This window comes from Bombyx mandarina, chromosome 17 (genome assembly GCF_030267445.1).
Source record: "Bombyx mandarina strain Sakado chromosome 17, ASM3026744v2".
NCBI lineage: Eukaryota > Metazoa > Arthropoda > Insecta > Lepidoptera > Bombycidae > Bombyx > Bombyx mandarina.
This window is the reverse complement of record NC_143223.1, coordinates 6,045,465-6,062,114: the sequence shown is the minus strand read 5'-3', so window position 1 is coordinate 6,062,114 and position 16,650 is coordinate 6,045,465. Positions and strand designations below refer to the sequence as shown.

At 35.1% G+C, this 16,650-nt stretch overlaps 1 protein-coding gene across 1 annotated transcript in view; it reads right to left on the bottom strand.

Moving 5' to 3' along the window:
- Positions 1–4,620: 4,620 nt before the first annotated feature.
- rho-5 (rhomboid-5) overlaps positions 4,621–16,650 on the bottom strand; it is a 186,443-nt gene continuing 174,413 nt past the window's right edge. Inside the window, exons 7-12 of the mRNA XM_089734090.1 lie at positions 14,773–14,979; positions 14,070–14,090; positions 13,906–13,994; positions 13,036–13,291; positions 11,010–11,264; positions 4,621–10,569 (exon numbers count right to left, since the gene is read on the bottom strand). Coding sequence (XP_089590216.1) covers positions 10,138–10,569; positions 11,010–11,264; positions 13,036–13,291; positions 13,906–13,994; positions 14,070–14,090; positions 14,773–14,979 — 1,260 coding nt within the window. The 3' untranslated portion in view covers positions 4,621–10,137. The remainder of the gene's footprint in view (positions 10,570–11,009; positions 11,265–13,035; positions 13,292–13,905; positions 13,995–14,069; positions 14,091–14,772; positions 14,980–16,650) is intronic.

Sequence of the window (16,650 nt, the reverse complement as noted above, 5' to 3'; positions counted from 1 at the left end):
AGGGTTTGTTCCGTGGGCAGCTCCGTGGTCACGTAAGAAAGTACGACGACCTTGTCGATGATAGACTTCTATGGTGAAGGAACAACATCGTGTAATACAATACAAATCAAACCCTCAAAAAATATAATTTGCACAATTAACGAACGTAGGACCTCTTGTGAGTATGTAAGGGAAGGTACCGTCACTCTGTTGATTTCGGCCGTAAAGCAGTAACGCGTTTCAGCTTGAAGGGTGGCGTAGCTGTTGTACTATAAAAACTGAAGCAAACAACGCAGGGCTAAAAGTGCATGGTGGCATTTACACCAAGTTACCCAAGTTATCAGTGTGCTCCGGTAACCATTTAACACCAGGACCAAGAGATCGTTGATCCGTCTAAGCAAGAAAAACACATATTTTTACTTTTGTAACTTACAAGGATAGGTTGTGTTATATAATAATTATTTGATTGGCAGCAATTAATTCCATTGGTTCAATTATATACAATGCCTTTTTTTAGAAATAATAAGCTCTCTCGATTTGATGTACAGGCAGCTATCCCATAACACGAAATTTTACAACAGGGTTCCACTCTAATACGAAGAGGAAACTTTCCCAAAAACCCTTTTATAATACGACCGAAATTTTACGGCTTATGTTTATATATAAATAAAAATACATACAAGCACAGTTGAAATACTTCTTCGTTCAGAAAAATTACTCCCTTTTTTGTACTGGCTTCAAGTCTCATACAACATGTTTTCGCACAATACGGGACTTTCTAGAAACTTATCCACCGTATTAGGGTTTCCTGTACTTTATAAACTAAACCAATGACCGTACAAATGAATGCGGACAAAATAAAAACTGGATATTTTAAAAAACCAAATAATATATAGAATTCACTAGGTACATTATAACGGAGATTAAACTTATGACGTAAAATTAATTATTATTAAACGTATACCCAATAAATTATTTTATTTGAATTAATTATGTGCTTTAATGATACATAAAAAACTAATCATTTTCTAAATCGATTCAAGTTTGTAAAACGTGATCTTACGTTATCCTGTTTGCCATATTTGATAGAAGCAAAAAAATAAATACAAATGACATATTTAAAAACAGTGCAATATGAAGTCTCTTCATTTAATTCATTTAAGATAAAATTATTGTTATTTTTAATTCAGATCGTCTGTTATCTATATGATTAATTTAAAAAGTAAACATAAATTTAATAATTAACGCTAGTTCGAATATTTAATTGCTTTAATACTCACTTTTTTTTAAAGTTGATTTTCATTTAATGAATATGTTTAACCGTTTTGAGCTCGGTGCAAAACTGGTTAACTGGCAAAAATTCCAAGTCTGATATTTTCTCTGAGATACATTACTATCGTGATAATGATTGACGTTATCAATTCCTCTGGGTGCTTTTCCGCGTGGAAGCATTGTTTTTAGGACTACAATTGCTTGAAACAATGTGCCTGCCATCTATCGTACCTTGATGATACTACACAAAAGTCTTCCCTGCTGTGCAAACTTATTGGAATGATACTGTATAGTTTCTAGCTTATTAAAATTATTTAATTTTGGTCTTCGATTAACAGCCTTATCAAACCCTGTATAAATAATGTAGCATATACTTCTGTTTTTAAAACTTAAAGTCGACCTTGGTTCGATTGTGGTGATATTCTTGGGGATACTTCTTGGTCAATGCTGCCGTCGCTTTTCCTGCTTGATATATTATACCTCAATACATAATAATCGACTTGATTTTTTTTTTCAGATTACATTTCACTACCGAAGTCGTCGTGGCCTAAAGGATAAGACGTCCGGTGCATTACAGATGTTCGAATCCCGCCGGCGGGTACCAGTTTCTCTAATGAAATACGTACTTAACAAATGTTCACGATTGACTTCCATGGTGACGGAATAACATGGTGTAATAAAAACCAAACCCGCAAAATTAAAATTTGCGTAATTACTGGTGGTAGGACCTCTTGTGAATCTGCACGGGTAGGTACCACCGCCCTTCCTATTTCTGCCGTAAAGCAGTAATGCATTTGGGTTTGTAGATGTCTATGGGCTCCGGTAACCACTTAACACCAGGTGGGCCGTGAGCTCGTCCACCCACCGAAGCAATAAAAAAAACGATTACCAAATTTTCTTGTTCATTAAAACCCGCCTCATAGTTTGAAACACGGTATAGCTGCGTTACTAAATATGACTGGGGGTTTAACCTAAAAGACTTTAAAAGCTTCGCATGTGGTGGCACTTAAAAAAAATACTATAAAGTGTAGTATTATTGATCGAAGTATAAAGTAAATAAAAAATTAAACTCCAATGCCACTCGGAACTTCAAAACAAGTGTTCTAAAGATGCTGTCAAGATATGAACGATTTGCGATAATCTTTTCATCGTTTACGTCATTATTAGCGCGAATACAATAGGTATAGTAACTGAATAATTTTATGGTAATAATATTATTATGTAGACTACTTTCTCATGAGTTTTTTTTTGTGTAGTAACAAAATCTTTGGATTAAACGAAATAAAACGGGATTTTTATACCGCACCCATATCAGATGAGTCGGTTGGTGATGTTAAGAAGTTAGGGTAGAGAAACTCAATTTAAAGGCCACCACCCAGCTTGAAACATCAGGTCAAAGCCCCTATTATGTAAAGATTTTCCTAGCTTTCTAACCGTTGCTTCAGGGTGTTCACTCTTATAATAGTATTATTGTAAAGGCAGTACCAGTATCGACTTACAATATAAAATATGTAATCCAGAGTATCCAATAATATGTATTTTTATTAACGTCAGTTCTCATGCCTCATCTGACGATGACTTGTGATTATCAGAGCACAATTAGTATACCAAATTAATTGTACCCTCCATCTTAAGACATGAAATTATATTGTTGTTAATTGTATTCAAACTAAAATTGTATTTAACTAAAATTTCCCCTATGCCATGTTCTTTTAGAACGATGTCTCATAACCCAATTTGCGTGAAAGAAATCGTCACGTTACACAAAAACGTTATCATTAACCCCTGGCTTGACTTAACTATAAACAAATATGACAGTTAAATATAATCGGGTAAAGAGTAAATTTCGAATCGTTTTTTACTATTAACTTATAGTTATAAGCCTTGATTTTCTAACATTAGGTTGAAGAGTTGAAATTTAAAAACTAATTCCGATTAGCTACTTTAAAACCTCACAATCTGATCAACACGTTTTACTAACTTGATCGAGTTTAATTAAGTGTATGATATTGAGCAACATGAGACATAATAATATGGTCGAAGTACCTACACCTGTAACTGTTATGTACAAAATAAAAATAAGCAGGGAAATGGGATTTTGCAAAAAAATAATATCTAAAAAGATCCTTGATCGGTGGGGTCTCACATAAGTATTTTCATTGGGCTCTCATCTATGGATTATAGGGTACTTCAATAATTTACCGTCGTTTCGTGTTGTGCCGTTCGATCTATACTCCGATAAAGACGCCATTTCAATACAATAAGACCTTGATAAGATTGTGGGAAACATAAAATGTTTATTATCAGATATTTACAAGTACCATACAAGCGTAGTCACTGAAACGTGACCTATGTTTCCGCATGAAAAAATGCATTTTTTTATTTATTGCTTATATGGATGGACGAGCTCACAGCCCACCTGTTGTTAAGTGGTTACCGAAGCCCATAGACATCTACAACGTCAATGCCGCCACCCACCTTGGGATATGAGTTCTAAGGTATCAGTATAGTTACAACGGCGACCCTACCCTTCAAACGTGGTGGTACCTACCCGTGCGGACTCACAAAAAGTCCTACCACCAGTTTCTTTTAGATTCTAGTTATTTTTTTAAAAGTGCTATATAATTCTTGTGTTTGATTAAGAATAGTTCATCTCAGTTAACCACTGTATTCCGAAATGATGATAAAATCATGATGATTTAAAAGTGCCTATGTAAGCTTACCTACATGGACGTCAGCAATCCCAGAATTACAGCTGAGTCACCGCTGTGGACACTTTTTAAGTATTTTATCTCTTCTACTTTTCTCATATTCTTTTCAAGTCTTTTAGCAGAGGGTTTACTTTACGTTCGAAAAACTGTTATTTCGTATGAAGTCGACCTTATATCTCAAAGTATAAGATGGCAATTACGATTTGATCTTTGTCAATGGGTCTGAAGAATCTTAACGTTAGTTGGACCGAAACCACTTCTCATAGTTCTTGCCAATAAAGAAAATGCCTGAACATGTAGAGAAAAAACGAATGGAGATGTTTTAGATAAGAGATGATTTTACTGAAATCTCTATATAAAAATGCATTGCTGTTCGTTAGTCTCGCTAAAACTCAAAAACGGCTGGACTGATTTGGCTAATTTTGGTCTTGAATTATTTGTGGAAGTCCCGGGGAGGTTTAAAAGGTAGATAAAAATATGAAAATGCTCGGAATTAAATAAAAATAACAATTTTGTTTTTCCTTTGATGTGTCCCCGGTCGGACGGACTCCTTTTGTTTGTTTTAAGTTTATTTTATACAAAAGCTTAGGTCTTTTATTTCTCGATTGAGGCACTACGAAGTCTGCCGGGTCAGCTAGTACTAAATAAAACACCTTGATATTATGATAATAAGGTTTCTTGTTCGATTAATGCTAGTTACAATAAGATTACTTTACCTTAATATTAAGTGTTATAATAAGTTGTATGTTCACAATGTACATTTATGTTAATTTTTGTCTTAGATTTAAATTCTGACAGTCCGCCGAGCCGCCGGCCGCAAGGGCACTTCGAGAAAAACTTCACTGGACTTCAAAGAATTATTAATCGAGACACAATCTTTGAAACTATAGTCATTTCACTGTTGAAAAAGTTTGGCCTAACTCCGTTGAGTTTGTTTCGCCGGTTCTTCTCAGAACTGTGGCTTTTTTTGGAACCGGTGATAGAGTTAACATCGTTATTTATATTTTGACATTCAACAAGTGACATTCAACAACATTCAATTTGAATTTTGAATTGAATTTAAGTTCTAAAGTCGCAGGGTGACCGTGTCGCATTTTATTATCGCCGTAAAAAAATCGCCACCAAAGCTTTATTCGTTTTTTTTTCATAAGTAAATCATAATGGTATTTCTATCAAATATTAAGTTTATTTAATATGTAATTATTTATATTATTTCGAGGTTACAAACATGCGTAAATTTTGGTATTGTATTTAATTGTATTACAATTAAATAACATTAAGAAATGTATCCTAACAAAAAAAATGTACAATGTATTATTCTAAATGGAATAATAACGCAATATGTAGTGAACTTTATTTTGTGAACATTAAATGTATCTTTGTCTGAATAATGTGTGATTGAGGTCATTTTCTCGGACAATATCAAGTCCAATATCTTTACAATCGTTTTATCTTTTTTTATTGCTTTCGTATATATACGAGCATTCGCAGGACCTAGTGATGCGTGGTTGCTGTACCTCATAGACATTAGCAACGTCAAGTCAAGACAAATCTCTGCTGCCGCTGAGTTAATCTCCATTGTTAAGCCCTCGCTTTATATAAGACTTTTTATAACACTTGAGAAACACAGTGTAGGGAACTTAATTCTAGAGCCGAGTGGTTTGTGGCAAAAAGAATCTCCAGAAACATATTGTGGATAAACGTAGCCGTTCTAGTTAGTATGGATGAACTCAGCTCTGGTGGCGGGAGGTGCGATCGTACTAATGATATGAGTAGAAATTGAGGTAAACAACATTTGAGCCTATTACTAATTGGTGTTGGCATTACTTCATAGCAATAGCATTATCAGAGCCCGTGGACAGCTACAGCGGGTAACTCTCACTTGACCTCGAACATTTGTGAGAATTTTTTGTATTTGACACGTTCATTCTTACTCTCTTCATATTCACAAAATATAATTTGAACAATCATAATTATTACAATTTCTTAATTGAAATTAAAATACTCATCTTAAAGATAATAGAATAATATTAACAGTTGTGTTTGAGCTTCAATTTTATGTGATGATTATTGATGATATAATACAATATAAAACTAATACACCCATCATCCAATTTAGTTTACAACAAACAATTATTTTGTACTTGTATTGTGACAACGAGAAATTAAATTATCTAAATTTACCCCCATTAATCTTAATATCTCTCAAAATTTTATTACTGAAACTGAAATGAAAATTCTAGATTTGATATAAATAATTAAAAAAACACGATTGAATATTAAAATAAATAAAAATTATCAAGATAACAATAATTTCGGTTTCATTATTTCCCAATTTATTATTTACGATATATTCGAAACAATCCTAACAAAAAAAATTACGATGAATTAAGCCACAAAAATATTTTTAATCAAGTCTACGACTCCCAAACACCGAATAAAATGCTAAAATATATTTGTTACTGTTACATTATATGATTGGTTCTTCGCAAATGTAATGGAAAGAATACAGTTTTTTTTTTCATATATTAATATATACTTTTTAGTCATCCGTTTTTTTTTTCACGACCATATGGTTTTTACCATGCTTGTACAATTTATTTCTGTTGATTTCATCACGACGGTGTCATGAAATTTCAAACTCTTAACCTGTGAAAGATTCAAAATTGGTTCTCGATTAACCTTCTCTTCCGAAAGTAAAATTTACAAATGTATTTCGATATATTTTTTTTAGTATATTTACATTTCTTTATCGTAACAATGATAATACATAATACGCATGCGACTATTAATTTAAATTCGTTATAAACCACGAAAAACCGCCCTAACGTTCTGTAGTAAAATAAACATACCTAACTTTATTTTTTTTTTAGATTACAACTAGCATATTATAAAATAACATAACCATATAATACTACGCAGACTTGATGATAATAGCTAGAATATAATATAAATTGACGAAATCAAATTATCAAATGTTACTTATACATAAGAATGAATTCGTTCATATACTCTGAACATAATACGTGAAAATATATTTGTTTATCATGCTATATACATTATTAGTAATAAACTAATATTTGACACTTTTACGTGAACATATTGTGACACAAAATACGGTATAAATGGAAATTCTGTTTTTAAATTACGCAGTATATAAAACACAGCAACATATAATAGGTTCTTTCCCTAATCAATCAAGGATGTATTATGGGCCTGCTTATTAAAGCATATTTAAAAAAAAGTTTAGCATCCGAAAGAAATTCCTTTTGCATTAGTCAATGTCACTAAGTCTTTTATAACATACATTACTTGTTTTGTTAAGGCGTAGGTATTGCGTGCCCACACGAAGCCTCCATGCCTTCTGGTTTCAAAGTATGTCATGTCCTGTGATGACGTCATTCGCGTTCTAATTTAAACATATCTAGTGTAATAAAGATACGGAGAAATATTCTGCTATAAGAAGCTATAGGTTAATGTAGTTTAAGTGTCAGTTGTATGCTGTAACGACAGAAATACGGAGGTTGGTGATACTAACGATGCAATTTCACAATATCTAACTATCAATAAATTAGAAGAAAAAAAATGTTTTTTCTTAGTTTTATTTTTATTGCACTATATTAATTCTTCGTCGAGGAAGTCATTCGCGAACACGCGTAGGTACATGTACATTCTTAAAAATATCGGTACTTGCGTCTCGGATTTTCACCGGTCATCGTTCTTGTCGAACCCGCCGCTTTCGACGAAGTGCTCGGCGAGTAAACTAGCCCACAGACACGGCCCACTGAGTTTCCCGCCGGATTTTCTCAGTGGGTCGCGTTTCCGATCCGGTGATAGATTCTGCGAAGCACGGCTTTTACTAGGGTTCTTGTTAGCAACAACGTCAAGTTTGAGCACCGTGAGCTCACTCGCCGGGTTACGCTAACATAGCCTCTCAAGACTTAGGTAGGAAAAAAAATCGGACTTAATCACTGGCGCAACCGCATCGCTCGATACGAACACACCGTTGGTCTTAACCATGACGATATGACGTCATCAAATAAAGAGTTCCCTTCTTTAAATTTGATGAAAATACAAAACAGAAAATGATTATTCTTAGTAATAGATGTGTTTCTGAAAAGATTTGGATATACGTACTTCTCAATCGTTGAACTGTAATAAACCTTTCTGAACACATTGTATCTACTATCTCCTTGTATAAAAATATATATATTTTTATGAAATTTATAAATTACTATGTTCTAAACGTTTTAAAGATGATGATAGGATGGTTGTTTAATGAAAATAATATGCACAATGAGGCTTGAGACCTTGAGACGGTGCGAAAGAGATAACAAGATGTTTTTATACGCACCGACTTTTCTATTAACCTCTAAAATGTTATTTGCTCGGTATTTTCATAACCAATTTCGATGCTGTATTCAGAAATTTAAGGCTATTTAACGGAACGTTGATATCAGTCATCATTATTTCAAATATCTCTATTATTTGTATTCCTTTTACCCTGTGGCGTTTATGAACGCACATTTTTATGATGCGTAAGCCGGAACGCACGAGATGTGGGAAAAAGAATATAGTCTGTGACACGGGACCTTTTTACCGCCGAAAATTTAAAACGTAAAAATAATTTATATGTGTTTAATAACTAATGTAATATAATTACTTAGAATTGTTTATGCCGCTACAACAATAAAATTTATATTGTTTCAACTGTGGTGTTAATTACATAAAACACGACATTACCGCGAAATAAAGAAGGGACTCTATATGAATTCCCTTAACCCGTTTTGAGTGTCACAAAATGTGCAACGTAATTTACGCACTCATTACTTACATACGTAAATACAAACTCACTTATAAATGTTAAATACTTTTCTCGTTTATATTACAGAATATTTACAATATTATAATCGTCGCATCCGCTAAATAAATACATTACTCAAGGTTGATTTAGCACATTAAAAATACATAATATCAAATCATTTTACAAATATCGATTTAATCAATCGTTTATTAATTGAATAATAGATCACGACTAGCTCACTCACACGAATGCGATTGTGATATATAATAAATTGAAACACGCAACAACACATACATTTTATTCGATTTCGGCTCACACCAGTTATTTTATCGATACATTTTCTTTCATGCCTCACGATAATTGAATTTATCAATGTAGTAGTTGTACTTTAAAATTTGTTTCCGAACTACATACAGTACTTGTACTCTCTAACAATGTATTATCATGCAGCTAAAGTCAATCACGCACGTATAAAATTCGTGAAAGACCCACTGATGTATTGTATAAATATTTGCATAGGTTTTTACTAGTGAGAGGATTTAAAATGTCACAAATCGTGACTAAACGAGCTTAAAAAGTGCCACTAATAACGTTATTGCAAAAATACGAAACGAGGGTAGGTTGAAATAAATAAAAAAACAGGAATATTAAATTTATGAATGTTTTTCGACACCACATATTGCGGTAACGACTCCAAAAGCATTGACTTTTTAACAAAGACGCGATGTTACGCACATTTTGTGATAGTTTTATTTTACTTTGATGTCACGCCGCTAATTTGTCGTTATTTTCCGTGATAATTAGCAGCCGTGGTACGAAACACGCACAGTGAGCACCTGAGCTTAGAGCATTTTTTTCACGAGCGACTATCACACTTGATTTGACAAACGCACTATATTTTATTGGGATAATGACTCGTCAATCGTTGAAAAACGTTTTAACCTCTGGCGCATATTGCACGTCCATGACGTTTGGCTAAGTTATCAACGCATTTTGGAGAGTAATCTGGGTAGTTATACTATTTTTATGTACTAAACAAAGGAAATTGGATTTCGACAGATCGCATAATCTGTTCTGACATGAGAGTAAGAAAGATAATATATACATATAAACATGGACAAGCGCGAACGTACAATATGCACCCGTGTTAAGGTGCTCTGGATCAGTGAAGTCTTTCAAAGATGACCGCGGAGAACGACGTCTGTTTGCCCACGAGTAATGTCAGTGCGAAAATTGATATTTCAGTTTACATATTTCGTGGGATGTGTGTATGTGTGCGCGAGGCGTGGACGCGGCGCAGTGCGGGGCGGGGCAGGGCGCGGCGGCGGGGCGGGGGGGCGGCGGCGGCAGGGGCGCCCGGGCCGACCGCCGTCATACCCCGTCCATCTGACGCACGCGCACATCCTGCGACGCGCACATGTCCGGCGCGAACGGGAGACACGTGAAGTAAGCGCACGCCGCGCACTCGTACGCCGGCGCCGCGTAGAACAAAGCCACCAAAGCGCACAGCATAGCCACCGCCGATATAAGACACACCCACACCAACACTATTTTCCTTCTCCGCTCGTACGGACCGAATATTATGAACGGTAATAAGGCGTACGCTAGCAGGAATCCGAACACGAAACCGAAAACGTGAGCGAAATTGTCTATCCATGGCAGAAGTCCTAATAGAAACAACGCAAACGCGAGTCCCATTAATTTGAGCAGAGCTCGCCTGGGATGTTTGAGTATTGGCCAAGCTCCGATAACTTCTACTATTAAACATGCCAACAGCCCGAAATGGGAACCAGCCGGCCCCACCTGCAATGAAAAACAAAACTTAATAAGTTTTAATTCAAACAGTTTATTGTTGTCTAATTTATCAGAACTATATTAATACTACGTACATTACGGATTTCACTTAAATTTATGTGAGATGCGCTATGTATGCGCTGTCTAATGAGAAGATAAAGAAAACGTATAGGACTAAGTAACGAAGATTTAACAATTGTGCCCAAAACAGTTTTTTGTAGGGAGAAAATGGATAACAGGCACATACTTTAATGTTCTACTAACAATGAATTTTTTAAATGATATTTATTTAGTTTTTGGTGAATTCAAAAAAAAAATTAATAATCTCTTCAGGAGCACTATCGAAGTTAAATATTTTATGCAACTTTCAAATTTAAAATAAGCCTAATGCAGATGCAAATATCCTCGGAAATCGCGATTAGATGGCCCTTTAACGGTTTAATCCCTACCTCTGCTCTATACGGTTCAAATATCGCTGAGGCCATGTTCCCAGCAACGCCACTGCCCAAATATATCACAGCCATCCGAACTGGGCCAGCCATTTTCTCCATGTCTCTCATAAAGAGCCACTGCAACGCCAGCGTCGCAGCCAAATGCAAGAGACCAGCATGTACGAATAAAGACGTCCACGCTCTATACAGTTGATCTGGACGTCTTCTTCTCATGAACGGTAACATTCCGCAAACATCGTCGAGACACGATACCTGAAACATTTACAGTTTTATGCATTAAGCAGATTTGTGAAGAGCCAATGCTTATAAATCTAATCGGCTGTCTATCGGGTCATACGAGTTAGCAACTCGGGTCGCCTATTGTGGCTGTCATTGCATTACTATAGCAACAACATCCTCTCCTCAAGTATCTTTAATTTTACTAGTGGTAGCGCGTAGAATCAGTCTGCATCAGTTGACTCCACCATCTTCTGTCCCAAATTATTCATGTGTTCCAGTAATAAGGGTAGAAGCTTCGTACGCTACAATACTATTCAGATGTTTTCACGGCAACACTAGTTTTCCAACCAATTAGCCTCGTATTAGTCATGATCTCTTGCGCCGAATAAACCCTTAAAAGTATATTTTACGAATAACGAAAATTAACCATTAATGATAGATGTTAGTTACTATTAACGTGGATTTTCTTACCTCACTATTGTATTTGTGGCCTACTTATTAAAATATTTGGATATACTCATATTGTGTACTAAATCTAATGGCAGGTATCGATTTGTTCGAAATAAATACATACCAAACACGTCTTGATCACCGGCTTCCACAATGAATGAATGACATCGTATAATAAAAGTCAAAACTGTATTTAATCGATTTGTGTAGTTATTGGTATTAGACCGTGCCGTTGAGTATCACTGCCTTCCCTGTTTTTACCGTGAAGCAATAATGCAATACAACTTGAAATGTAATAATAGTAACAGCTATTATTACAATACAAGTGAGACTTAGACCTAAAGTCTTAATATACTAACAGTATTCACACTATATCTCTGGGAAGTAATCACTTCTCCATGTTAGCTATGAACTCGTCTATTTTTTTAGAAATAATGTAAACAAGTGATTATTACTTGCTATTTAATGATAAATAATTATTAAACTCACATGTAACTGTCTGAACATAGAAGGAACTATTCAATCATATTGTGTAATAGTTGATTGAAGGTATTTTTTTGCTAAAATCATCTATTACTCCACAAAGGTTTCCAATAAATCTTGAAATAGCTAACACATACGAAAAGTATTTCTTACAAATCCTTAGGATACAAATTTGAGAAACGCTTTTATAAGATACCTAACAAAGAGTTATCGATGGTAAAAACCAAATCTGCGAGCACAGTAAGGCCTCATCGTCTTACAAATCCTTAGGATACAAATTTGAGAAACGCTTTTATAAGATACCTAACAAAGAGTTATCGATGGTAAAAAACAAACCTGCGAGCACAGTGAGGATTCTTCGTCTTACAAATCCTTAGGATACAAATTTGAGAAACGCTTTTATGAGATACTTAACAAAGAGCTATCGACGATAAAAAACAAACCTGCGAGCACAGTGAGGGCTCTTCGTCTTACAAATCCTTAGGATACGAATTTGAGAAACGCTTTTATAAGATACCTAACAAAGAGTTATCGATGGTAAAACCAAACCTGCGAGCAAAGTGTGGCCTCTTCGTCTTACAAATCCTTAGGACACAAATTTGAGAAACGCTTTTATAAGATACCTAACAAAGAGTTATAGATGGTAAAAACCAAACCTGCGAGCAAACTGAGGCCTCTTCGTCTTACAAATCCTTAGGACACAAATTTGAGAAACGCTTTTATAAGATACCTAATAAAGAGTTATCGATGGTAAAAAAACAAACCTGCGAGCAAAGTGAGGCCTCTTCGTCTTACAAATCCTTAGGATACAAATTTGAGAAACGCTTTTATAAGATACCTAACAAGGATTTATCGATGGTAAAAATCAAACCTGCGAGCAAAGTGAGGCCTCTTCGTGAAAATATCCCTTGACAAAGTCGCAATGCTCCCTGGTCGTGATCACGCATTGTCCGTGCACTCCTATACAACACGGATGACCTATGACTTCGCAGGCCATGTGCTCCGCCGCGTGTCCGGCCCGTCCAGCTGCCGCCGATCCGTCCAGCACCGACTTGCGACAAATCGGCCATTTCGTGATGTCATCTGGCCATTCGTGAGGTGCTATTGACCGAGGGGCCTCGCAAAATCTGAAAAATTTTAAAAATTGTAAGAATACGTCGTTTCACTACATAGTATAAAACAAAGTTGCTTTCTCTGTCCCTATATCCCTATGTATGCTTAAATCTTTAAAACTACGCAATGGATTTTGATGCGGCTTTTTTAATAGATAGAGTGATTGAAGAGGAAGGTTTATATGTATAATAACATCCATTAAATAGTGGAGAAATCAATAATAAATTCATGAGTCATAGGTTACTGTTTTTTTAGAATCTTACTCTTTAGAGTCAATCTCATCGTACACAAAATTAATAAGAATATGTGTGATCTTATGGCACTCCCTACCACCAATATATTTCCGTTATCTCTCTTTTTTCACTGGTGGTAGGACCTCTAGTAAGTCCGCACGGATGCGTACCACCACTCTGCCTATTTCTGCCATGAAGCAGTAACGCCTTTCGGCTTAAAGGGTGGGGCAGCCGTTGTAACTATACTGAGACCTTAGAACTTATATCTCAAGGTGGATGGCGCATTTACGTTGTAGCTGTGTATGGGCTCCAGTAACCACTTAACACCAGGTGGGCTGTGAGGTCATTCACCCACCTAAGCAATAAAAAATAAAAAAATCAATGAATTTACTTACTTTGGATCTAAACCACAAACGGACCCTGATATCCGTCCCCCGGGTCCCGATTCTCCCGAAGACCATTTTTTCCATGTAGATATTGTATTCTGAAATGAAATTTAATAACGTTAAAACGTGTCAGATTCGAAATGAATAAGCCGCGTTACAAATTAATTCCTTACCTTTGGTATTAATCCTCTTATCTGGTTATTAGCATGTATAAAATATAAATTATTAATTCAGAACTTAATCATGAAATAAGCGTACGTAAGTAATATTATATTTTTAATAAGCGCGAACCTTGAACAATATTTATGTAAATACAAACTAAAATACTGAATTTTAAAACATAAATTATATTACTTTTTAACAATAGCAGTAATCATGTTTTATTTTTATTGTGATTAGATAGTTGCTATAAAATAATGCTATATTAGTTTTCCCGTTATTCCAGCTTCTTGCGTACTGGAAGACATAAGTCACAACCTGAGTCTGATAGCGGATATAAGTGAAAATCACCTTAATTAGAATAAAGTCTATATATATTTTTTTGTTTTTCAAAATATTATTTGGTGATGATCATTTTAGTTGGAGTTATATTAATATAAATGTTAAGGTATCTTTGAACTAACCATGAACTGCCAAAAATTTTTTTACTGTTAACTTCGTTTCCGTATACTGTGAAAAAGTTATATCGATTGTATTTTTTATGAATTAATCACTTTACCTTGGCAAACACGACCAGGACCTTTTCAAAAAAGAAAATGGGACGATTTCAGATATCACCTTTTTTTTTCTTTTTTTTTTCTAAATCAAGCAAGTTATAACTGACCGAAATTGTCCGTACGCTTATAGATAATACACTTTGCAACTTCGAAATCTTACCGAACAGTCAGCCTTTGATGATTGGACACAGCCTGAATCATCGTTACGTATGCAACACGCAGTGTCCCGTTCTCTTCTCGCCGATGCCGCTATGGCCCTTGCTATCCTTGCATCTCGCCTCATGCACGGAGCGAACTTCGCCCCCAAGTGTATCAAGTCCGCTGCCCTTGGCCCCAACCAAAATGAAGCTGGCTCTTCCCATTCAACCTGGAATTGATTATTGCGGGTTATTTTTGATGCTCTAGGTGACCGCACGTTGGAAGACGGAGCTTACGGAGTTTACAGCAAAGTTGGAAGGATGACTTGTCGATTACAGGCAGCATAGAATCGGTTGTTATAGTAAGCTTTGGGAAACACCTATATATATTAGTGGACGTCTACACACTGATGATGATATTATCGATTTAAATCCAACTAAATTTTGCCAAACCAAGCGGTTTTTTTGCATAATAGACCAATGATACGCTCCACCACCAGAAACAACCAAGGAACGCGCCGTCATAAACTTATAGTTTTATATTTAACTAGGTCAGACTTCGTAGTGCTTCAATCGATAAATAAAAGACCTAAACCTTTTGTATAAAATAAACTTAAAACAAACAAAAGGAATCCGTCCGACGGGGACACGTCAAAGGGAAAACAAAATTGTTATTTTTATTTAATTCCGAGCATTTTCATATTTATCTACCTTTTTAACCTTCTCTAGACTTTTACCAATAATTCAAGACCCAAATTAGCCAAATCGGTCCAGCCGTTCTCGAGTTTTAGCGAGACTAACGAACAGCAATTCATTTTTATATATACAGATATAGATTCGATCGAATCATATCGAAACTAGAAAAAAGAAGACTGTAAACTACCCAGTAGTTTTTCGTGATGTACGCAATGGCATACAGCACGAAAGCTGAAAGCAGTTTTAATAGTACATTATAGACATATAAATCTAACGCAAAAAGGACAATACCAACATTTTAGACAACCATAACATTTAATATTAAAATAGATACGCACCCAAACACAAGAATTAGTCATTTATCAACTCTAAACACGGAGTAAAACCCTTCTAAAAGTCAATAGAAGTCGTAAAAGAGCGTTGACCTCAAAATAACATGAGTAGGCGAACCTTTTGCGGTCATTCGTTTCTAAAAGATGGGACATTACGAAAGACTCCGCTAAGCAGCAAAAACAAGACAAAGGAACGACCCACAAAGCCTATGTGACCTACATCTCGGTCCGCTAATACTCTTATTTTGTGCAGAGATTCTAGCACACTATTGCAATTTCATTTCATGTTTCGTAATTACCAGTCTACGTCATCATTTCCTATTTATTATATGCTGTAATAAATAGGTATTGGGTAGGTTAGAATGTGCTTCTATGGTTTTCATTATTTTATTATCTAGCAATCTACATCTTAGTTATTGCCTAATTTACATTCTTTTTAAAATAACAAAGTATCATTTTTATTAATTAAAAAAAAAACTATATTTTAATTTGTTTTTCAGCTAAGAGATAGGAAAGTAACTGTGGTTTTCTATCGAGTTATACATTCACATAAACCTCTGAAGGTGTAAACTCGAGTCCCGAGCGCTTACCCAGACATTAAATCTGGACAAACGTGTTTCGTCTGAAAGCTTTGCCACATCAAAGAATGTATGCGAAGTGATATTCTCTATAGAAGACGGCAATACTATTATAAAAATTAAATTAGAGAACTAAGATACAAATATAAAAACACGAGAAGATATTTTATGTATTCTCATGAAAACACCTGAAATGAACGTCTCGAGATGTGAGGTAAATGTCTCTATTTTGTTTCAGAGTCTTGTAGACTATTCTAACCGTTGAGTCCAAACGCGTTGGTGTTCGGCAAAAGAA